Source organism: Nuphar pumila, chromosome 11, assembly GCF_984573655.1.
Source record: "Nuphar pumila chromosome 11, dmNupPumi1.hap1.1, whole genome shotgun sequence".
NCBI classification, from domain to species: Eukaryota; Viridiplantae; Streptophyta; class Magnoliopsida; order Nymphaeales; family Nymphaeaceae; genus Nuphar; species Nuphar pumila.
This window is the reverse complement of record NC_143259.1, coordinates 8,865,825-8,889,326: the sequence shown is the minus strand read 5'-3', so window position 1 is coordinate 8,889,326 and position 23,502 is coordinate 8,865,825. Positions and strand designations below refer to the sequence as shown.

Here is a 23,502-nt window from a genome sequence, read left to right as displayed (position 1 = left end):
ACATTTCTAGTAGGTTGAAGCGCCAGGAACAAACTACAGAAAAGACGGAAGCAACCCTCACCTGCACCAACCTCTAGCCTCTTCCCAAATCATGCTTCGAACACAAGTGTCTGTGCACCTTCACAGCTGAAAACCATACATTGGATCATAATCCATACGTTAAGGATGCATTTCTTTGGTATCTTCCACGGAAAGCATTTGATCTTAGGGGCATTTCTTTGGCATCTGCAGCCACTCACCCAATGGTCATATATTTCTTAGACAAAGCTCATTCACCATTACAAGAAACTACAGAAAAAAAGACGGAAGAGTGGATAACCGAAGGACAGTCAATTAACAAAAATCTGCAATAAGCATAACGCCAATCTATTACCCATTATTTGTTACTTTAGTCCTCCCTTACAATGAATCTTTTCTCACTGGTAAAGCACCAAAATTGCCTCACTGTCAAAACTGCTCTACCACGGCTGAAGTCCCCATATGCAAAGACTTAGTCACTTGACGACGCGACCAAGGCCATGTGCTCAACCAGATCAATGACTCGGTTGCTGAAGTCAAAGAGAAATAAAATAAATAAGTAGCAGATATCAAGCCAATAGGTATTTTTGCGATATCAAAACGAATGCACATCACGAATCACACACACCATAGACAACACAGTGCTGATGTGTTCTCTTTTAGACCTGGTAAGGCACATGAGTTGGGGAGTTTTGCAAGTACGTTCTACCTCAAAACACCAACCAACCTCCACATTAAGCACCATCCATTTCCGGGATAAGCTATAATCAACTGCTGTTCCACGACATCTGCAAGTCCTTGCCTTTGTATACTAAAAGCCACTCCCTTAATCATGAGCACCCAAGATGACAAGGTGGACCAAAAATTTTCCATGATACGTATTGGAAATGGTACAGTATGGACGAGACAAAGGACAGGCATTTACCACCATACTTAGTAGGGGTTACAGTCGATAATGGAGCCTATATGAAACCAAGCCCATGCTGAGAGCCTTCTTTTAAGAAAAAAGAGTTTTTAGGTGTGCATATTTTCGTTTGACACAGGAATAGTGGAAAAGTGAGGGATGCAACATTCGAAACAACGGAACAATTTTCTTGAGAATACGACAGCAGAAGAATGGATCTCATAAGAACATGAACCATTCCAAACACCCATCCAAGTGGCAATGGGGGGTGAGTGACTGATCACAGAGATTTAAGATTTGTGCCCATGGAGCCTAATTCATTATACTTCCCACATGACAAACAACAGATCGCTCTCTGCTGGGAAAGAGGAAACCTTCCAGTAAGACAGGAGCCCCCTTTTATTTTATTCCCAGGGTTCAGACACACCACCATGAAAGGTTTGTGGAAGTCAGGACACACAAGTAATTTGATAAGAATTCCAGAATGGTACCTGTAGCCCCACTCGTTGTCATACCACGACACAAGCTTCATAAATGATGCACTCAAACCAATCCCTGCCTTTGCATCAAAGATACTTGACCTGACAACAATATCAACATATCAAGCGTTTCACAGTTTTCACATCCTAACAGGCCTACAGAATGCCAATGAGCACTTGCATGTGCATAAGCACGGCTTTCCTCTGGCCTACAAGAGATTTTTATCATTTTAAAGATGTTTTTTACACAGTAGCAGCAGTTACAGGCTTACAGGTACTCTAATGAATGGAGATTTGCTATTAGTGATAGGCATTCCGCAAGACCCCCAATAATGTACATTAGAGTAACAGACAACTAAAATTCAAACATAATTAAAGGTTGATCTGGTATTAAAGAGTCACCTTGAGTCACCCACAAAATCATTGGAGACAACATCCTCATCCGTGTATCCAAGGATGCCTTTGAGGGGACCTTCTGAAGCAGCCCTGCTTCATTACAATTTATTAGCAGTCATTTCAGAGAATTCATTACGTTGTACATCATAAAAATCATCCCTGAAATAGAAAGAAACCAAAAGGTAATACAGCGTTTTATCTGAAAACAGGTCCCAAGATGAAGTTTTGCAAATAAAATAAACGCCTTGAGCTGCCTACCAAAATTTATAGCATGCATAAAACAAAAGTGAGACTATTGACTTCCGAAAAGAGTTTTTGATGAAAACACAAGGTAATTTTGTTCCTATAGAGAGCTCAAACGTGTCATATTCAAGAGACCCAGTCTTGCTCAATTCAAAAATTCATTTTGTTCCTACAGAGAGCCAATGTATCTGGTGTTTAAGAGAACCAGTATGCTCATTTAAAAGTTTTCATCAATATATCTCCATGGGTGCATGCAGCTCCATAAGTGTGTTGAATATTTTATAGTTTTGCTGCTTTTGTGTGCATGCTTGGCCGATCAGCAAAAGGATGAAAGAGAAATTGACATTCAGAGTGACCTTATTGCTGCTTTTACATCTTCATACGAGGTTGGTCTCTCCAACCGACAAGTAAGATCCACAACAGAAACATTGGGCGTGGGAACACGGAAGGCCATGCCTGTAAGCCTCCCATTAAGCTCTGGAAGCACTTTTCCAACAGCCTGAGAAAGGTAACAAAGCAAAATATGTTACTGCAAGTATATGACAGACATCAGCTGCACAAAGACACCAAACATAGTAGGAATTTATAAGAAACAAGTAGCAAAGATGAATGTAGTTAGCATGTAGGACTCAAAATGTCAAGCTTCAGCTATAGACAAATTGACTGATCAACAAACAAAGTGCAAAAACAGTTTGATGAATGAACATTATGGTACTACCGTTGGGACTGTTCATGAGAAGCTGAGAGATGTGGATACCTTTGCAGCACCAGTGGAACTCGGAATGATATTCTGCCCAGCTCCACGCCCTCCTCGCCAATCCTTCCTTGAAGGACCATCTACAGTCTTCTGAGTGGCTGATCCAGGAAAACTAAACATATTAGTCAGAGACTCAGAAATAAGAATGAACCGACATGTCGAGAGAACAACCAACTAACCAGTTGTTGCATGCACAGTAGTCATGAGGCCTTCAATAATGCCAAACTCCTCATGCACAACCTACAAATAATTACCAATGGAAATTTGCATTTAGCAGTCTCATGAAAACTATCTGCGTGTATGGATGCATTGAGACATGCATGATCTGAACCAATGTCACCGATATTGGTGATATTTTGAAAATATCGCAAGAAATACCGATATTTTAAGGTAGTCGATATTAAAGGTAATATCTCGTGATATTTGCAAAATTTCCCGAATACAAAATATCGCAATATTTTTGGGAAAAACTCATTTTTTTTTATTTTGCATTTCCTATTTTTTGTTTCTTTTATATTTTAAAACCTTTAAAACATGTTTCTTTATATTTTTGAAAGAAAAATAATGCAAAACTTATTATTTTCTTAGCTTTTTTGTTGTTATTTATATATTTTTTTCATTTTTTTAAACTCACAAGATATTCCCAAGATTTATCAACTTTTGAAAATCTCTCTGAGAAATACTCTTGCCTTACCTTTAACGATACGGGTGACTATGATCTGAACATATGCCATCCAGACTTAAAATGGACTCAGATGAAACTGGATCCAGAAATAACCTCAAAGAATCCAGGTATGGATACAAATGCAAAAGGACTTTGCATAGGCAGGTCCACCGATGGCAGTAAGAAACATACCCAGCTTAATTGGGTAAACCCCTAATGATTTGAAAAAAGAGTTACTTTATAAGGCTGAAGACTCAACAAGAAGCCAGTCAGATCTAAGTCTAGTCTATAAATGCAAAATCCAGGCATGAGACCAGCTAGCACTTGGGACCTTGCAGAACCATAGATTCTCAGTCTGCATCTAGGCCTGGTTTAGACCTTTGCTGGGATATGTCTAATAATTTAGTTCGGAATCAGGTTGGCTCATTGAAACTTGATCAACTGAAAGCCCTAGGATGCAGACAGACATCATTGCATGTGTATCTGAAATAAAATATAAAAAGGACATACCTTGGCAAGAGGAGCCAAACAATTTGTTGTACAACTTGCATTGGAGACAACATTCATTTCGGGTTTGTAACTGTGTTCGTTTACACCCACTACAAACATTGGGGCATCAGCTGATGGAGCAGATATCACTACCTTCTGTGCACCAGCCTATTAGCAGAAATAAGTTAAAGAGATGAGTGAATGTTTACATGGTACTAACAGAGTTTTTTACAAATTTCAAGATCATTCCAAGCTCTTCTTCATTACCTTTATATGTGCAGAAGCCTTCTCAATTGTAGTGAAAACTCCAGAAGACTCAATTACATAATTAACTCCATGGATACCCCATGGTATCACTGCTGGGTCTCTGCAAGCAGCATTCAACAAATAATGAGATTAACATAATAGATCTTTAGGCCCTGTTTGGAAAATGCCAGTTGGTGGCAGCTAAGGATGCAGATACCAAATCCCCAAAATTTGTGGTTATAGCAAATTCACATGGTTGTTTGGGATAAGTGAAACGGTTCAGCTGGGGATTTACCACTTCCACTAGTGCAGCTGAAAATATAACTGGAAGAGCATTGGGAAGGTGGTTGGAGCAGTGTGTGGGAACTGGTGCAGTACTTGGTAAATACCACCTCATCCAGGTGGGAAGCGAAACATGAAACTGGAGTCCCCACTTCCCACTTCAGTTCCATTATTTCCTACAACTGCATCTATCCCAAACAACTTTGGCGCTGGGTATTCCCCACTTCCTACTCCGGCTACCTCTGACGGCTAGTTTCCAAACAAGGCCTTAAGAGCACCAGTATTTCACTAATGAAGAATCACCAAGTCATAAGACATGGATAACCACAAATATATAAGTTTGGATAAGATGAACTATGACATTTCAAGCTGGTAGTGTAAGACCTATGTTATCCAAATTTTGACTGGAAGGAAAAAAGCAGGCAGATTTAAAAAACCCATTGGCTTCAAAATCACCACAGAGGATAGTGCAACAAATTGCTAGCATTATAAGCATCACATGAGAGAGAGAGAGAGAGAGAGAATTTATGCAAATAACCTTTCCTTAGTGACAATTATCTTCCTGCCATTGACCACCAAGGTTGAATCATCTAGGACCTTAACAGTTCCTTTGAACCTCCCATGTGTTGAATCATACTTAAGCATGTAAGCCTTCAATAGAAATCAGGGAAACATAAATCATCATTGTTTATAAATCTGAAAACAACAGAAAAATAACAAGAAATATACAAAAGTGAACAAAAACACCACACAGTAACTTCAACGAAATGGCAGACATACAAATTACATTGACCTACAAGGCCACAAGAACACGTGTACACATGCACAAAGAGGGACTATTATGTGTTTTTATTATCTTCTCCATTATTTCACTAATTTGTTCTCATCAACTAACTCATGCATGGCACAGAAATTATCAAATCAACATCTGATATTATACCACCCGTAAATAGAGACTACAGCTGAAACATGGAGAGAGAGAGAGAGGTTACCATATACTTGGCATCAGTGAAAGGGTCATTCACTGCTACAACTTCAACACCATGCCCTTCTACAGCCACACGCAACACCAACCTTCCAATGCGACCAAAACCTAAAGAATGGGTCATGAACATTATCATACAAGAATGCTCTAATATTAGAGGATGAAGGCAGATGAAATTGAGAAAACATTATATATATATATATATATGTGTGTGTGTGTGTGTGTGTGCTCGTTCTGCCCCATTAGGTCCCTTCAAAAAGCATAGTTTTTGGCATTTTTTCTTATATCTAACACCGCAAATGTGATCTATAGGTTTTGTTTACTGGGAACCAGCTTTTGGATCACCGGAATCTGACCTGTATACAGGTTTTTCCGGTGATCCAAAATCAATGGCTATGAAGGCATCAATTTTTCAGCTCATAAAAATACATTTTTTTGTCGAAAAAACATGATCAAATAGTCAATTCCTACTAAATCAAGTGTGCTAAACACACGGTTCAGATCTATCATAAAACACTTCAAACTGTGGGCCCTAATGGGCCAGAATGAGAAAAGAGGGCCTAACATGTTCAGCTCTCGTGTGTGTGTGTGTGTATATATATATATATATATATATATATATATATAAAATGCCGATGCACATTTGTATCAATGGTGGAAGTGGAACATCACCAACTCATGCATTTCAAGAAAATCGACAGGTTTATCATAGTTCATTTAGAGTAAAACATGTTTTTTATTTAATTTGGATGTGAAAAGCCATTCTTTTTATAGTTACATTTTGGTGCAATCTAAACCATTCATTTTCTTAATCCTTATTTAAAATATATTTTAATGAACTACGTCATAAAATAAATGAACCATGATTAATACATATGTGCAGTCACATTTACTCAGAATGCATGAGTAGTGAGACTTTACTCATTGATAACAACATTTGCGGTGCACGCATCTGCACTCTGCCCGAATATAAAAAGGATCCACTTAAACACAGCTTGGAAATGTTTACACCCTAGCTGCCCCCCCCCACTACACCCTCCTCCTCCGAACTCCAGTTTTCGGATGGCATTTTTTCCTTTCTTTGCCATTTTGCCCTTAATTTCTCCAACATAAGTTTGCAACTTTGCACAGTCTTATTCTTCTTCTTCCTGCAACAATCCGAGAGAGAGAGAGAGAGAGCAAAAAAAGGGAAGGGCTCACCTTCCCCTTTTATTTTCCCTTTTATAAGAGATATAAGAGAGAAAGAAAGAGGAAAGAGTTTGGGTCTGGATCGTATGTGGATCCAGACCCAAACTCTTTCCTCTCTCTTATAGAGAGAGGAAATAGTTTGGGTCTGGATTGTATTTAGATCCAGACAAATATAGCCGTGTACCCATATTTTTTGAAATTGTTGTGTTGTACCCTCCGTACCCGTATCCCCGCACCCATGTGACATAGCTCCTGCTCTTCTTCTCTTCCACTTCTTTTCCTTCTTCCTCTTCTCCTCCTCGTCTTATTCCTCTTTTTCTTTTCCTTCTTCCTCATCTTCTCTTTTTCCTTCCTCTTCTTCCTTCCTACCGAGTGTCAAACTGAAAAGAACTTGGTATCAGATTTGGGTCTTAGATGGACCCGATCCGAACAGACCCAAAACATACTCGTGCTGCACCCGGTACCCACACCCATGTCCGGATGTGTCGACACGGGCACGTTGGGTCATATGGCATGTACGAGTGACATAGATCTGCAATCGCTAGAGGTGGTCCTTAACAAATTCTGATTCTGAATGCATCAATGTCACCTGACATGCTTCTTTGTGTCTACCAGACCGAAGATTTAAGTTTTTTGAATCTCATCAAGGATGCATTTGCCGCAACAAGTACCTGACCATCCCCTTGATTCCTACTAGATTTCTTCTCATGATCCACCTTAAAGTTTTTCCAACTAGATATCTTTTAAAATCACTGGTACTGATAACAAACTAACACCCAATGTTTGTGCTTTCATACATGGAAGCAAGTAATTCAATATTTGTTTTACTATCCATCCATGAAGTTATTGCAAAATGAAACCATGCACCAAAAGTTTCACAAATGAACCTTAGTCAATTTTAAATGCTTTTATCTTTTTACCAAAGCCCTCCAGTCAACTCATATCGAACATGATTCTCTTGAATAAACAAGATAAACTATTAAATGCTAGAAAACACTACAATATTTGACCCACCGATCACAATTCTGAAAAAAATAGGACATTACATAAGCATATATTCCACAAAGAGAGCAAATTCAGCCAGAATAAAGAAAATACATATTTTGCCATGGGTTTAAGTTAACAATAAGAGAAGCAGAGCAGAACCAGTTTAAAACTTTAAAAGTCCAAAAGCAAAAAATAACTAAATTGTACAAAAGAGTGGCACTGGCAAGTTACTGAGAGACATTAGCAAAGCTTCCATACCATTAATTCCAATTCTCACATTTCCACGGTTTGCAGAACCTAAGAAAATAATAAAATAAAACAACAGTTTAAACAAACTCTTCTTAAACTTGACCTGTAAGAAAAAAAGAATAATTTGTTTTTTCGCTTACTGCTAAAGTTTGGAGGCATCTCAGTGGCTGTAGCTCTTACAGGTTGCAAACTCTCAGAATGATGGAACCTAAACAGCAGAATTCATACAGTCTAATAAGTTTTCTCCCATCATAATACAGATTAAATCACCATTATGGGCTCCTTATCTCAACTGAAATTATATTGAACAGGTGAACAATTTGCAAGAGTTTGAATATTAAAGAGAAACACAAAAAACAAAGATATCATATCTATCAAATGCAACCTATGGAACACAGATCAGACTAAAGAAAAATATATATTTTCTTTTCTGTCAACAGATTAATCTGACGACAAGAATATCTTCAGTAACCACTTTATTTTGCTGATACATATATATGACATGAAGCACTTACTGTATTGAGGCAGCACTACCAAAATGATCAGAGTAGCCCAAGAAGTTATCTCGGAGTCTCACATGCTGCGGCCCAAGCTTCTTAAAGCAAGACACCTGTCAAACATGAAACTTTGACAATCTATTAGAAATGCATTCAAAACACTCGAATTGAAATCATTGATCAGAAGACAGTTAACTCAGCACTGAAGGTTCATAGTCTGTGGACCATGCAATCAACTGCTCTTAGATGGGCAGGTGAGTGACACAAATGTTACACCAAGGGCCTGATTCGCTTGTTTTGAACAGTTAGTTTTCTTATTTCAGCTCAGCCACAACTAGTTGACTAGACTACATACAGAAATGCACCAAAAATAGATGCACCTAAATTTGACCAAAGGATAAGTAACCAAAACTTCAATAGAGAAGGGAAAATACTTCAATACAGAAGCATAAGAACATAAACCCAACAATTTCCCTAAGATCTGACATGAATGAAGAACTACCTTGAATAACTTCAAAATTATACATATATGCAAATTGAAAAAGGGGAAAAAGGGACCAAGAATTGAAATATAAACGTACTAGGAAAATTACGGCAAATAGATCGTCTCACAAAATACAACAGGAAAATACTAGCCAACCCAAAGTCCCAAAGCACTACTTTGAGAGGGAAACCCATGAATCTCACAAAATCAGAGTAAAACATGATAGGAACACATCTAAAATCAGAAATTCATAAAAAAAAACAAATACAAAACTACAAAACAATCTCGAGAGATCATGCAAACAGGAAAAAACAACTATGACTAAAAAAGAAAAAACACATCAGTCTCGCAAAGCCAAAAAATGGTGCTAAAAGATCATCTAAAATGGAAAAACCTAAAAAAAGAAATGCATGAAAAAATCACACGAATAAGCACAATATACATTAAAAAGAATACAAAACAGTTTTTGAGAACGCTACAAAATCTCTTCAAATGAAAGCAAATACAAAATTGGTGGGGGCTCCGCTTGTTTGGTAGGAGCTGTTAGTGTTGGGACGTTGCAAGTTCAAAACCCAATGGTATGTTGTGTAACTGGTGGGGGGCTGCCTAACCCCAGCTTGCCTTTCAAAAGAAAAAGAAAGCAAACACAGGATAAAATCAATCTACAAAAGCAAGCACATAGACATGGAAAACCTGGAAAATGATGAAATCACAAATTTAACTCGAGAATTGAGAGAAAATATCTTCCAAGCAAAGCTCAGGATTATCCCAATAAACGAAAAAGATCCTCCCGAACTTATCTCAAAACCTGATCAAGCACGCTGAAGCCCGTACATAATCAGGAAAGATATCTACGAAATGCAGGATAGTTCGGGATTAGCTCGCAAAATGTAGGAGAGCCCAAAAACCACCTCGGAAACTCGCAATAAGGCACCAAAGCCCAGAAATATGACAAAAACAAACCCAAAAAAGAGAAAAACATCATCAAATAAGCAGGAAATAAGAATTCTAGGTAGATCTCATGAATCCAAACAAAAAATCAGCGCGGATCCTTTCGGAAACGAAGCAAATATTGAAAACAACGAGGAAGAAGACGGATAACTCCGAACATTAACTGAACGCTACATTGAATCACCAAAAGCCACAGTTTCATTAAGAAAAGAAGGAAAAGAGGATGAATTACGACTCTCTCTCTCTCATATCACGGCCGGTGCAACCTTACCGTTTAACCTACCGGTTTCCGGCCAATCCAAGATCCGACGGCACCGAAAAATATAATACACCTAAATGCATGGAAAATACTTGTGTACGGTCGCGAGGATCATGCCCGGCATCACCCGGCGCCGTATTCGCCGGAAACCGGTAAGATACGTACGGCGTGCGCGTGCCTGTGAGATTCATTAACAGAAAAGAAAGCGACGATAATTTGTTTTACCTTGAGCGAGGCCACGGCGTGGGATCTCGAATCGGAAACGGACGCAAATCGGAGCATCGTAGACGTCGCCATTTCCCGCACGTCCAGAGAACCAGAGACGGAGGAAAAACGGCAGCAAGATAAAAATAATAATAATAAAGGAATAACAAATAAGAAGAAGAAGCAACTCGTGAAACCTACAAAAAGGAAGGGAGAAGAGAAAGGACGGTATTTATAGTAGAGGGTTTGGCGGGGCTGATGAATGAAGGTGGCGTGAACGGCCGCCCTTCGCGCCTTTCGGAGGTCCTTTAAATCTTGGCCGTTCATTACGATGACGTGTTCATCTTGACCTACTGCTCGCTTCCCAAGGTTGGTGGCCGTATATTTTTTCCTCTGAAAAGCAATCAGGTTAGGCAGACCCCGTATCATTGGGTTTTGAACTCGCAACCTAACCACAGGAAGTCCTCATTGGTTGGTGGTTATATACTTTAGGTTTTTAAAAAGCAAGGTGGGGTTAGGCACAAGGATGGCAGTGGACCGGGGCTGGGGCGGAGGACAAGGTCTCCACTCCCGTCCCGTTTCAAAATCTGAACCTTCATCCCCGCATTCATTTCAGCACGGGGATGAATTTTAACCTCCACCCCTGCCTCCATCACTGTTTGAGCCCGTTTCCCCTCGGTTTATAGTCATTCCTTAAAGAATTGGGGGCAGGGTGGGGCGAGGAAAGGCGGGGATTGAGATGGAGATGGGGCAGGGTGGAGGAAAGCATAAGTTCATTCCCACCTCCATCCCCGCACAGAGATAGATTTTAACCTTCATCCTCACCTCCATTCTTGTTTCATGCCCTTCATCCCCTGTTCAAACGGGGCGAGGCGGGGTGGGGCCCATTGCCCCAGGTCCACTGCCATCCCTAGTTAGGCAGACCCCTACCTCCCTACCTTGGTGGTCATGTTTTTTTTTTAAAGGCAATATGGGGTTAGGCAGACCCCTACCAAAACAACAGCTGCCTCATATAGCAGAAGGATTCAATCTTAGGCCTTCAGCTTGGCACAAAACCCCCCTTATCACATATGATACCACTTCAGTTGGTGGTCATATTTTTATTTTATTTTTATTAATTTCAGGTATCACTAAAAAAGAGATGTTTCTGCCAAAAGAAGCTCGAAAAGAAACTCTAATTTTGATTTTTGGAAAATCCGCTTTTGCGAAACTCAATTTTTTTTAACAGAAAAAACTGGGGTTAGGACGAACCCCTGCCTGTTATACAACCATACCCTTTGGGGGTTCGAACTTGCAACGTCCCAATACAAGGTGACGTGCACTAACTGCTCTTGCCAGACAAAGGGGAGCCACGGTTGGTTAGACAAACTCATTTTTTTTAATGAGAATACTGCTTCCTTTTCATTTCTCAAACTGATTTTTTTCACTTGGCATTTCTTTCATTTTGTTGCCATTTCTTTTTATGTTTTTTTATAAATAATTATTTTTTTATAACAAACTTTCATGTTGATTTTGTTGCCTTTTATTTATGTTCATGTTATTTTTTATTTCTTTTTACTTGTGCTTAGCATTGCTTTCTATATATTTATTTTTTTGTGTACTTGCATAATTGCTAGGATTTAGGGTTGGGACTGGGGAAGGCAAAAAGGGGTTTCATGTACTATCTTCCTATGTTTCTCATTTGTTTTAGTTTTTTTTTATATTTCAATTCTTTACTTCATTCTTTATATATTTTGGGTTTATCGGGTCTATTCAAAATAGTGTACGGCATATCACGTCCATTATCAAGTCATGGTTATCATATCAAAGGCAAATTCAGCTATGGCGGGCTCTTAGCGAGTAACGAACACCCTCGAAGAAGCTCGACCCGATAATAATCTATTGGAACTTTTGCTTAACTTAGTGGGTTAGTCAACTAAACTTGAACCAAGTACGCTCAAAGACACATGTATACACACGATATCTTTCAAGCGATAGTTGCTTCACTTAGGATCAAGTCTTTGGTGTAATGGGTACTTGTGCAACTATGCTTTTAAGATACAACCAAGCTTTCATTTATTTGCAAAAAATCAATTCATGCTCTGCACTAGTTTAGATCAATAATCTCGATATGAACTACCTTCAACAACCTCATGACTAGGATAAGAAGATCTAGTTTTGAATTGGTTATGGATATTAGGTTTTGGATATAGATATGAATCCAAATAATCACTTGATTGAGATCATAATAATGGATCTGAACACCAATTCGGTCTGGATAGCAGATGAATCTAAATTCGATAGAGATTCGAACAAATGGATATGAGTATGATCAGTAACTTTTATTTGAATCTTAGATAGGAATATAAATGACAACTAGATATGAATTCTGAATAGGGATATGAACAAGAACCAAATATGAACCAAACGAGTTTGATCTAACTGGATCTAGAATCGAGATCAAGTGAGTTTGAGCTAACCGGATCTTGGTTAACCGAATCAAGATAGCAACTTTACTTGATCCAATTAGTAAGTGGAAATAAACTTATCTCTTTTCATTAAGAGAGCATTTGTTTCACCTCACTTCTTATGAAATAGGTTGGCCTCTTTTCACGCAGAGTGAAACAAATACCTTGTAAGAAATGGTCTCCAGGGCTCACCCATAGTTTTCCAAAACCACCATTTTAAAGGAGAAGGGAAGCACGGAAAAAACTCTCTTTCTGTTTGGGAGAAGTTCTCAGTCTGCACTATACATTATAAGAAGCACACTTCTCACTCAGCTTTTCAAATCGTTTTCCTCTCACTGCTCATTCATTTATTTTCTTTGTTTTCTCTCTTTCTTTTTTTTAATTTTTCATATTAATATTTATGATTTTTCACTTTTTATTCACTTTTTTTCTTTTTTATTTTTTTATTTGGTTCTCACATGCTTTCACAATCTGGTTTGGTGCTTCATACAACTTTTTAGTACTTGCTTCTTTGCTTTTGTTTCATTCATCTTATCTCTGTATCCTGGTAACTGTGGGTCCATCTATTAAGTGGTGGTCCTTCCATTGTTTTGTGGCCAAGGGAGTTCCATTATGGTGGCTTGCAACAAATAATTCCTAAAATAAATGAGTAAAATGAAGTCATATAACATAAATGGCAAACTAGACATAGACCAAAGGAATCAAAAACATTGGGAATACAGTACTTTGGGTTTGGGTCTCTTGTCCTTTTTCTTTTTTCAGCAAAGGTTTGCGTCTAGTCCCAAAGGGGTTTGACATAGTGAGATGAAACCTAGGCTGCTAGGCAAGTGGTCTAGGTTCAAATCCCATGGGCATCACCCCTTGTGCAAGCTGAAGCATGCCGACTCTCGGAGGAAAAAGGGTAAGCCCACGGAGTTTTATTCTGCCAAGACAGCGACCGTAAGTACAACAAAAAGAGATAGCGCAGCTAGGTCTCTGATCTTGAAGGTGGTTTCTCTGTGTAAATATAAAAAAATAAGAAGAGGTTTGCGTCTCCCACCCAAGTTAATGGTAAATTATCTTTGGTGGGTAAAGAGAGTAAGGCTATAACCAGTGTTGTGAGAGGCGTACGCTTCAGTACCTGAAGCGTACACCTCAGAGGCGAGGCGCACGCTCAAGGTAATGAGGCGTGCTGTGATGCGCAAATTGCCCCTCATCAACCTCCAGAATCCCCTCCTTCATCCCCAAGTCTTCCTCCTCCGCCCGATTCGCCGGCTGTGCTAACCCCAAGTGCCAGTGGATCCACCGCCACGTGCCGGCCAACTGCTCCTCCGCCGCTCCCTGCCTCCCCTCCCACCACTTCACTTCCATACCAGTTGTGAGAGGCGTACGCCTCAGAGGCGAAGCGCAGGCTCAACGCCTCGCTTCGCCTCATCGCATTTAACAACCTTGGCTATAACTAACATAGAGCCTCTTGACTCTCAAAGGGATGTGAAAACCAGCTTTCGATAAGGTGCAAAAAAAAAATAAAAGGAGAGGAGATGGTCTCTCTATTGTATTTACACTAAAAACCATAATTGGTGACTACCACCTCCGACACCAACAGGGGCTCCGCTTGTCTGGTAGGAGCAGCTAGTGCCGGATCACTTTGTGTAGGACTTTACAGGTTCAAAACCCAATGATATAGTTGTATAATTGGTAGGGGTCTGTCCAACCCCAGCCTGCCTTTCAAAAAAAAATTCCAAACACCTCCTAAGCACCAATTTCATCTTTCATTGTTTTTTTAATTGCTGAGCTCTCTCCAACTTCCGGTTCCCAAACAGAGTAAGAATTGTTGCTTTTAAAACTCGAGCATTTCCAAGTTTCATTTGGAGTAAAGCCAAATAAAACTTTACATAAGAAAACGATAATTTTTAACACCCATGGGATCCAAGGTGGAAGAAATGTTATCTAAAACCATGCCTTCGCACTCTTTTCTGTCCTTCCTTACCAGTTATACAACTATATCATTGGGTTTTGAACCTGCAATGTCTCAACACAAGGTAACGTGCACTAGCTGCTCCTACCAGACAAGCGGTGCCCCAATTAGTCTAGGAGAGGAAACGTTGGCTTGCTGTACCAATGAGGGCTCCGCTTGTTTAGTTCCTGCTCTTAGTGCAAGTCACCATGTGTTGGGACGTTGTAAGTTCAAAACCCAATGGTATGTTGTGTAACTGGTGAGGGTTTGCCTAACCCCAGCTTGCCTTTAGAAAAAAAAAAATGTTGGCTGGATTTATGACAGACTGTGGTTGGCTTTTCTCAATGGAAAGATGAATGTGAGCAATTTCCAAACCTGGTTTATTATTTTTTTAGAATCTAAATACCATTAAGCAAAGTAGTCCCCTTTTTCAGTCTGATCTTGAATCTGTTTGATAGAGCTTCCTAAAGTAGTTCCACTGTGCTCTATAGTTGGCTTGTCTTAGATTGATTTTGAGCTTCCTTTTTTTTCTGGTTCATACCTACCCGATTCCTTGCTTTGCTTTATTCTGTTCTTTTCTTGTTCAAGTTGAATCTGATCTTGAATATTTTCTCTTTCCTTGCTTGTTCATGCAAGACTCAATGCTACTTTGTCTAGAACGCATGGCTTGAATTTGAGTCAAGGTCAGGACTAGGATCTGGCTGATGTCGACCTGGATCTGGATCTAAATGTCGATATGGATCTGAATCAATCTTATTATTTATGAGCTATTGGGCCTGTTTATATAGCCTTTAATTGTTTGTCATATCGATAAAAAATTTACCTACCCAACAAACTACAACTGTTAACAATGTTTAGAAAAGACATGCAAGCGTCATATACAAATAATGGCAGGCTGTACCAACGGGGGCTCGACTTGTCTGGTAGGAGCAGCTAGTGCACGTCACCGTGTGATGAGACGTTGCAAGATCAAATCACAATGGCATAGTTGTGTAACTGGTAGGGTCTGCCTAACCCCAGCTAGACTTTAAAAAAAAAAAAATATCAATGGCATGCTGTGGGGCCAACTTTGTGTGAATGTGGAACTATATTCCACATGCATGGACCCTAGTAACCAAATTTAAAATGCCAAAAAAAACAAATATTGAGATTTTTTTTCTCTTTCAAATTTCTCTTGCCTTTTATCAGCAAAATATCAAAAAACAAAAACAGGTATTTACAAAAAAAAAAATTATGAAAAAATAGCTTTGGCGATATTTAACATTTTGAGCAGCTGGAATAATATCAAAGTTTCACTTTTGTAAGCAAGAAAAATTCTCACATGAAAAGAAAATTTTGTCTATGAGAAGTTTTGATATAAGTTTTCTGCTTGAAAATTTTTCACTTGTTTGTGTAGCATGAGGAAATCACAAATAGAAAGTGAGAAAAATGAGAGAGTAGAAATGGTAGTGGCCGTGGAAGGAAGATGAAGATGGAGAAAACTCTTTTTATGGCAGCCCATGAGATGAGATGTGTCGTTGGTGAATGGTTACTCTAATAAAAAAGAAATTTTGATAGGAAAAAATTTCTTATAAAAAAATCACACTTTTTGAAAAACTTTTTTTTCTCATTTGGAAGGGTTGAAAAATTTGTCATTTTTTCCTATTTTTCCTACAGTTTTTTCTGGCTTCTGAACATGCCCTAAAACTTTATTATCAGGGGAAAGAAATAAGTTGATATTTGTCACTATGCATGTAAATGCTTTTTTCTTTGTGGGGGTATGACAAAAAATGAGGGTTTTAAAGGTATGACATATATTGAATAACGAAGCAACAAGTGTATTATTTTTCACTATGAACTGAAATTCTTTATGACTAAACTTTGATAGGCACGTTTGTCCTCTTCATCTCTCTCAAGATCAACATGCGTTCAAGCATACTTCTCTCTTCCATAATGTGGGCAACTTGATGCTTTTTTCTTCCTAAGCTTGCTGCTTGCTTTATATGGCTTTAACTTTTTAAAGCTGCTCCATCCAATTCTACTAATACAGGACCTTTTGAGTAAGAGTCAAGAAGATCTTATGAGAATTGAGCATTTTTGCGCAGAAGACGTAAAACAAATATTCCACATTCTACATAAGGGTTTCACAATCAACTTGCTTTAAAAAAAAAAAAGTTTTAAGCCCGTGGAAATGATTCTATTTTTTCATTTTGTGCATTCATTCGAAATGAATAAAATATAAATTAAAGAGTATTTATGTTATAGAATTATATAAAATAATGAAATCAAATTTCTGTTATTTTCTTATATTTATCTTATTTATTAACTTTTAATGTGGAGTGAGGTGGGCAGTTTGAATCCCATTGTCCTCACTATACATCAACTTGCAAACTTGTCTTCTATTGCATGGTTTTGTATAATTATCTGCTTTGCTTTTAGTATCTTGTTTCTTCTTTTAGGGTGCACTTGAATCCCTTGGATCTCATCCATGGGTCCGAAGATTGAGATTGTCTAATCTGACCCAATACCATTGAACTAGAGATTCATGGATTTGGGTTCTTTTTAGCCTAAAATGAGGATCTCAAATCTTCGGATATGAAATCCTCTATTTGAGAGGACGGATCAAAGTGTTTGGTCCATGCCATGATAATGTGATGGTTCTCCAAACACATCCTTAAAGCACGTTTGCTCCTGCTTAATCATACTTGAGAAAGTTGGTCATGGGATCAATCTCTTGCGACCTTTTCAAGCTTCAAGGAAAGAGCATTCTCAAGTGAGAATCACAATCACAACTTGCACTTTCTCATGTTTTCTCAAGTTTGCAAGCGTTATGATTAAACCATAGCAATGCCATTCTTTATTTTTTATAATCTCTGTGAAATGGATATGGGCACACAAAAATCACATGCAACTAGGGGTGTCAACGGGTCGGGTTTGGTTCAGACCCAGGTGGAACCAGACCTGCCCCCGATTTTCAGGTATGGTATTGGGTCCGGATCGGGGTCTAATCAGAACCACCATAAGAGAAACCATACCCAGACCCGATAATTAAGAACTACATGAATACCCGGTAAAACATTATTTTTATCATTTTTACATTAAAAATTGTGGGTCTTAATCGGAAATTGTGTCGGGCCTGAATCTGGTATAAAATTTCACAAACTATACCCGAGACCATGTATTAATTGGATCTTCAGTCCGGACCATACAGCTAGTTTTATATTATATGTTAAGGTGTTAATTTTGATGGTGTCATCTTGGTTCATTGTTATCTCTGTCCTGGCAGAGTGGACAGTCATGTCACATTTCCTAGTGAAGATGGAAATAACAGATTTCTGGTTGCTTACTGAATCCGAATATAAGGCTTTGGCAGGAGTTGTTTCTGAACTCACGTGGCTGGGATATCTCTTACAAGAACTTCGTGTTGAACAACAAGATACACCTAGGTGTCACAATCTTGGGGCCACATATCTTCCAGCAAATCCAGTTTTTCATCCTCGTATGAAACACATTGAGATTGATTTTCATTTTATTCGTGAGAAAGTCAAAAGGGGAGAACTTGAAGTCAAATTCATCACTTCAAAAAAACAATCGACAGACATATTAACTAAGCCTCTACCCACCGAACAATTTGAAGCTATTAGAAACAAGGTTAATCTCACCAATAAGGAGATCAGCTTGCAGGGGGTGTTAACAAGGATGACATTTTGGAGAGTCAAGTTTAGGAAGTTGTCCAGAGTTGAGAATTTCTTTCATTGGAAAGAAATCTTGTAACATGAGATTGAAGGTGTCCAATTGTAGTAGGAAACCTACTATTGCTGGGAAACCATGGAATAGAGAAGTTTTAAATAAGCTAATCTTCCTATTTCCTATTGTACCTGGCTAAAGCTAAAGAGGTTATAAATATACATAACCTCTCTTTCTCTGTGCAAGTCGTGGAATAAAGAGAGAGAGAGAGAGTAATTGTTGTGGATGTAGGCACTATTTTGGCCGAACAAATGTAAAACCGTGTGTTCTTTGTTATGTTGGTTAGTTTGGTGTGTGCTTGGTTAGATCTGGTTTGTTATCAAGTATTAGAGCAGTAAAAAAGCAAGTTTATTTCAATCATATTATATGAGGAGACATGCTTTCAAGTTTTCTAGGATGCTATTCATTTAAAGAGAAATGAATACAAAAATAAGCACGTACCGGTAGATGCCATGGTCGATGCAATGTGTGGGTGCTCGGCGTTCTCCTCAACCTATCGACACCCATGATGAGCCCAGGCCTTGAAGTCGATGGTGAGCAGGACCCTGAACCCAATGACAGTTATGGGCAATAGGCTAGCGGCTATTGTTTATGACTATTCTCATCATACAATTCAACCCTCCATTTATAATGGAAGATAGGGGGTGGTTACATAATGTGAGATCTTCACATTCATGTAACTTTCACCCCACTAAACACCCATTTAGTGCCCACTAACAGCTCTACTAACCCACTTATAGCGTCAAATCAGGTCACACTATGGGTTGGACCCAAACCCAAATGTCTAACATTCTTTCACTTGACCCATTGACACTAAAAATGTACTAAATCGAGGTTTATACTGTTATTTTGACTTAATTCTTTATGTGGGTTCACATGCTATCTTGTATCACAAGAATGAATCATATGAGTCATTAGAGATGATCATCTCTTTATGAAATATCATATTTTCATGTCCTATAATACAACTCATTTTCAGTGCTTTAGCATGTTAAGATTACTTTTATGAATAGGTTGGTCTCTTACCTATTCTATTGGTTCATTAATATTGATATTTTGCTGCTCTCTCTAACCAAATGAGAGATCTTTTATGCAAAATCAACAATACACAAAGCCATAGAGAATCAATTCATTTTCATAAATGTGATTATATAATGTATTATTATATATTAGAAAGATAAAAAAGACCCATCCCCTTTACATGTTAAAAATATAATCCCGGTGCTAGCCCTTTAGTAAGGGGATCCGCAGTTATTTCTTTCGTACCAATTGTATCAATACGTACCAGATGATTCTCAGTCTTTTCTTTAACAACAAAGTATTTTAACTCCATGTGTCGACATGAGGTTGAGTTCTTATTGTTATTTGAGAAGGACATGACTGCTTCATTATCACAAAAGATCTTTAGTGGTCTTTCAATAGAGTCCACAATCTCAAGATCCATAATTAAGTTTCTTATCCAAATGGTCGGAGACGAAGTCTCGTGTAGAGCAATAAATTTTGCCTTCATGGTATGAGCAACAGTTGTAGACTGCTTTTCACTTCTCCATGAGACATCACCACCTGCTAGTAGGAAAATGTATCCAGTAGTGAACTTTCTATTGTTGAGACATCCTCCTAAGTCCGCATCGGAGTATCCAATGACCTCTAGGTAGTCAACCTTTTTGTAGATCAATATGTAGTCCTTCTTTCATTGCAAATAGCATATGATCTTCTTTGCTGCCTTGCAGTGCACAATGCCTAAATTTGACTAATATCTACCAAGCATTCCCATAGCAAATGCAATATCAGGTCGTGTGTAGGTCTGTGCATACTGCAAACTCCTAACTGCTGAAGCATATGGGACAATTGTTATCTGAGCTTTTTCATTATCATCCTGAGGGCAGTCATTTAGGTTCAATTTATCCCCTTTCACTATGGGTGCCAAACCAGGAGAACAATTATCCATCTTTTATCTTTTAAGAACTTTAAGGATATATGATTTATGAGAGAGCCTAAGGACACCCTTAATTCTATCACGATGGATCTCGATTCTAAGGACAAATGTGGCCTCACCCATGTCCTTCATATCAAAATGAGAGAAAAGAAAATCTTGTCTCATGTAGTAGACTCAAATCATTAGTTGTGAGAAGAATGTCGTCAACATATAAAACCAAAATTATGAAATTAGTCCTACTAGTCTTAATGTTTATGCACTGGTCAACAATATTTTTAGTGAATCCAAAGTTCATAATTACCTAATTGAACTTTTTATACTACTGGCGGGAGGCTGGTTTAAGTTCATAAATTGACTTCTTCAATTTGTAAACTAAATGATTCGAGTCATCTACACTGAAACCAGAAGGTTGTTGCATGTATACCTCCTCTTCTAGATTCTCATTCAGGAAGGCAATTTTTATATTCATTTGATGTAGCTCTAAATCAAAATGAGCTACGAGGGCCATGATTATCTTCAACGATTCCTTAGTTGAGGCAAGAGAAAAAGTTTTATTATAATCAACGCACATCTGTGTGAAATATTTTACAACAAGCATAACCTTGTACCTCTCCACTTGACCTTTAGAGTCTGTTTTGGTCTTAAAAACCCATTTACAACCAACAGGTCTAACTCCATTAGGTCGAGGTACAACATCCCTCACTTGGTTCTTTGTCATAAAGTAAAGTTCTTCCTTCGTGGCATTAATCCAATGTGTTGATATTTCATTTTTAATGACTTTTGCAAAAGTGAAGGGAGCATCATCAATATCTATGAAATTATTAGACTCTTGTAAATACACCACATAGTCTAGATGAATAACGAATTTTTTTATCCTCGTAGACCTCCATACAGGTTCTATAGGTGGTTCAAAATAAACTTCTGTATCCTGTTGTTGTACATCTTCATCAACAACTTGCTCTATTTGAGATTGATGTTCATTGACCAGACTTTTCTTAACATTATCTAAAGAGACAATGATAGGAAAAACTGAGTCTTTATCCTTTGCAAGTATGGAACCTGAATCCTGCACTTTCTCAAATTCAATAGTTTGAAATGCATCTATCCCAATAGAACTAATTTCAAGAAATCCTGGTTTATTTGTTTCCACTGTTTATGGTGTATAAGATGAACAATAAAACCTAAAGCCCTCTAATCTTTCTGTATAACCAATAAAAAATCCACTAGTCGTCCTATGATCAAAGGTTTTATATATGGGTTATACAATTTAGCTTTTGCTGGACATCTCCATATGCGCATATATGACAAAGAAGGTTTTATATTAGTTTGTAATTCATAAAAAGTCTTTTGAATAACTTTCGTAGGAACCTTAATCAAAATATGCACTGTTGTCCTAACAGCTTCCTCCCACAAGGTCAAGGAAAGGTTCGAGTGATTCAACATCGCTCAAACTATTTCTTTAAGCGCACGATTTCTTTTTTCAGCTACACCATTATGGTAAGCACTACCGTGTATGATATACTGAGGTATAATGTATTCTTTTTTTAGAAACCGCGCTGATGACCCTTCATTTTGTCCAATCTCAATGAAACGATCATAATATTTGACACCTCTATTAGACCTGACAACCTTAATAACTTCATCGGTTTGTTTCTCTACTTTTTTTTTGAAGTCCTTAAAAACCTGAAAGACTTCTGATTTTTCAAATAATAAGTATATATATATACCATGAGTAATCGTCTATAAAGGTGAAAAAATATTTTTCACCCGTATAACATGATAAAAAAAGACCATAAACATTCGTATGCATTATCTTCAACTTTTCATTGCTGCGTTTGACATCTTTCTTATATGTGTTAGACTGCTTAGCCTTTATACAATCAACACATGAATCTATATCCGTTAAATAAAGAGATCTAAGGATTCCTTCTTTCACAAGTCTTTGGACTCTCTCTTTTGAGATGTGTCCTAACTTTCGATACTAAAGCAAATATGATTGATCTTTCTTTAGACCACGTTTATTGCCAATCATTGCGTTCTCAATAGAATGCGATTCTTGAATTTGGAATTCAGTTTTTAACCGATACAAACCATCAAACACATATACAAAACTTACATTAATAAATTTTTTGACAATAACAAACTTGGAGTTTTCAAATTTAAAACTAAAACCAAACTTATTAAGTTTCGAAGTTGAAATCAGGTTTCGACTATAGGATGAAACATAAAATGTATCAACCAAATCCAAAACGAATCCTGATTCCAACACAACTATGCCGGTTCCAACGTTCTTGATATGCAAACACATCTTATTTCCTAAGAAGATGCTTCTTTCATGTTCTTTTGGTTTTCTTTTGTTCAGAAATGTCTGCAAATAGTTTGCAATGTGCACCGTGACACCATAATCAATCCACCAACTATGTAATAGAACATAAATTAAATTGCACTCATGAGAAACAAATGACTTATTACCTTTATTTTAGAGTCATTTTTTATGCTTCAAACAATCCACCTTTTTATGTCCCTTCTTCTTTCAGAAGAAACACTTTATACAAGAGCCTTTTGCTTGGGATCTGGCTTTCGCCTGAGAGTTTGAACTCTTAACAGAGGTTTTCTTATTGTTCTTCCTTTTGAAGGAACCTTTCTTTGGCTCCGGCCTATATTTTTTCTTATGAGAGGCTATATGTGCACTCGACACCCTCTCATATTTCAGTCTTTCTTTCTCTTCAACACACTTGGTCAAGATGTCATTAAAGGACTACTCATCGTTATATGTGTTGTAGAAGATTTTGAAGGGTCCATATTCAGTAGACAATGATGTCAAAATTAGATGGACCAAGAAAGAATAAGAAATGATGAACTTCATGTCATTCAGCTGAGATTCAATGTTCCTCATTTTCAAAATGTGCAGTCGGATGTGACTCTCATAAGTATATTTCATAGATACTAGTTTGGACATCAGTGTACTGGCATTTGCCATATTAGAACTGACAAATTGAGCCTCAATGGCTCTCAAAAATTTCTTCACTGTCCTGTAGTGAGGAATGTCACTTCGAATGTTCTTAGCCACTTGAGATTGCAAATGCAATAAGCTAAGTCTGTTCGAGCGCTCCCACTTCTCAGATACAACATTCTGTTTAGTTGTACTCTAATCTGTAAGAGCAGAAGGTTCTTT

General features: G+C 37.9%; 1 protein-coding gene across 1 annotated transcript; it reads right to left on the bottom strand.

The window, feature by feature from the left end:
* Positions 1–213: 213 nt before the first annotated feature.
* Positions 214–10,468, bottom strand: LOC149821859 (uncharacterized). The gene is made up of 14 exons (XM_089981505.1): positions 10,304–10,468; positions 8,403–8,497; positions 8,028–8,095; positions 7,897–7,935; positions 5,471–5,571; positions 5,017–5,129; positions 4,218–4,317; positions 3,972–4,118; positions 2,977–3,037; positions 2,798–2,895; positions 2,397–2,539; positions 1,804–1,887; positions 1,414–1,503; positions 214–548 (listed from the first exon to the last, which is right to left on the bottom strand). Exons 1-14 carry the CDS (start codon positions 10,373–10,375, stop codon positions 491–493), a joined length of 1,269 nt encoding a protein of 422 aa, XP_089837631.1. The 5' UTR covers positions 10,376–10,468; the 3' UTR covers positions 214–490.
* Positions 10,469–23,502: the final 13,034 nt, after the last annotated feature.

Bases quoted from the DNA above. Each gene is read 5' to 3' on its own strand.
- LOC149821859 (XM_089981505.1), bottom strand. From the start codon at position 10,375: ATGGCGACGTCTACGATGCTCCGATTTGCGTCCGTTTCCGATTCGAGA. The intron at 3,038-3,971 runs GTATGTCCTTTT...AATTATTTGTAG, and splicing joins GTTTGGCTCCTCTTGCCAAG to GTTGTGCATGAGGAGTTTGG. The intron at 2,540-2,797 runs GTATCCACATCT...TACCTTTCTCAG, and splicing joins GTTCCACTGGTGCTGCAAAG to GCTGTTGGAAAAGTGCTTCC.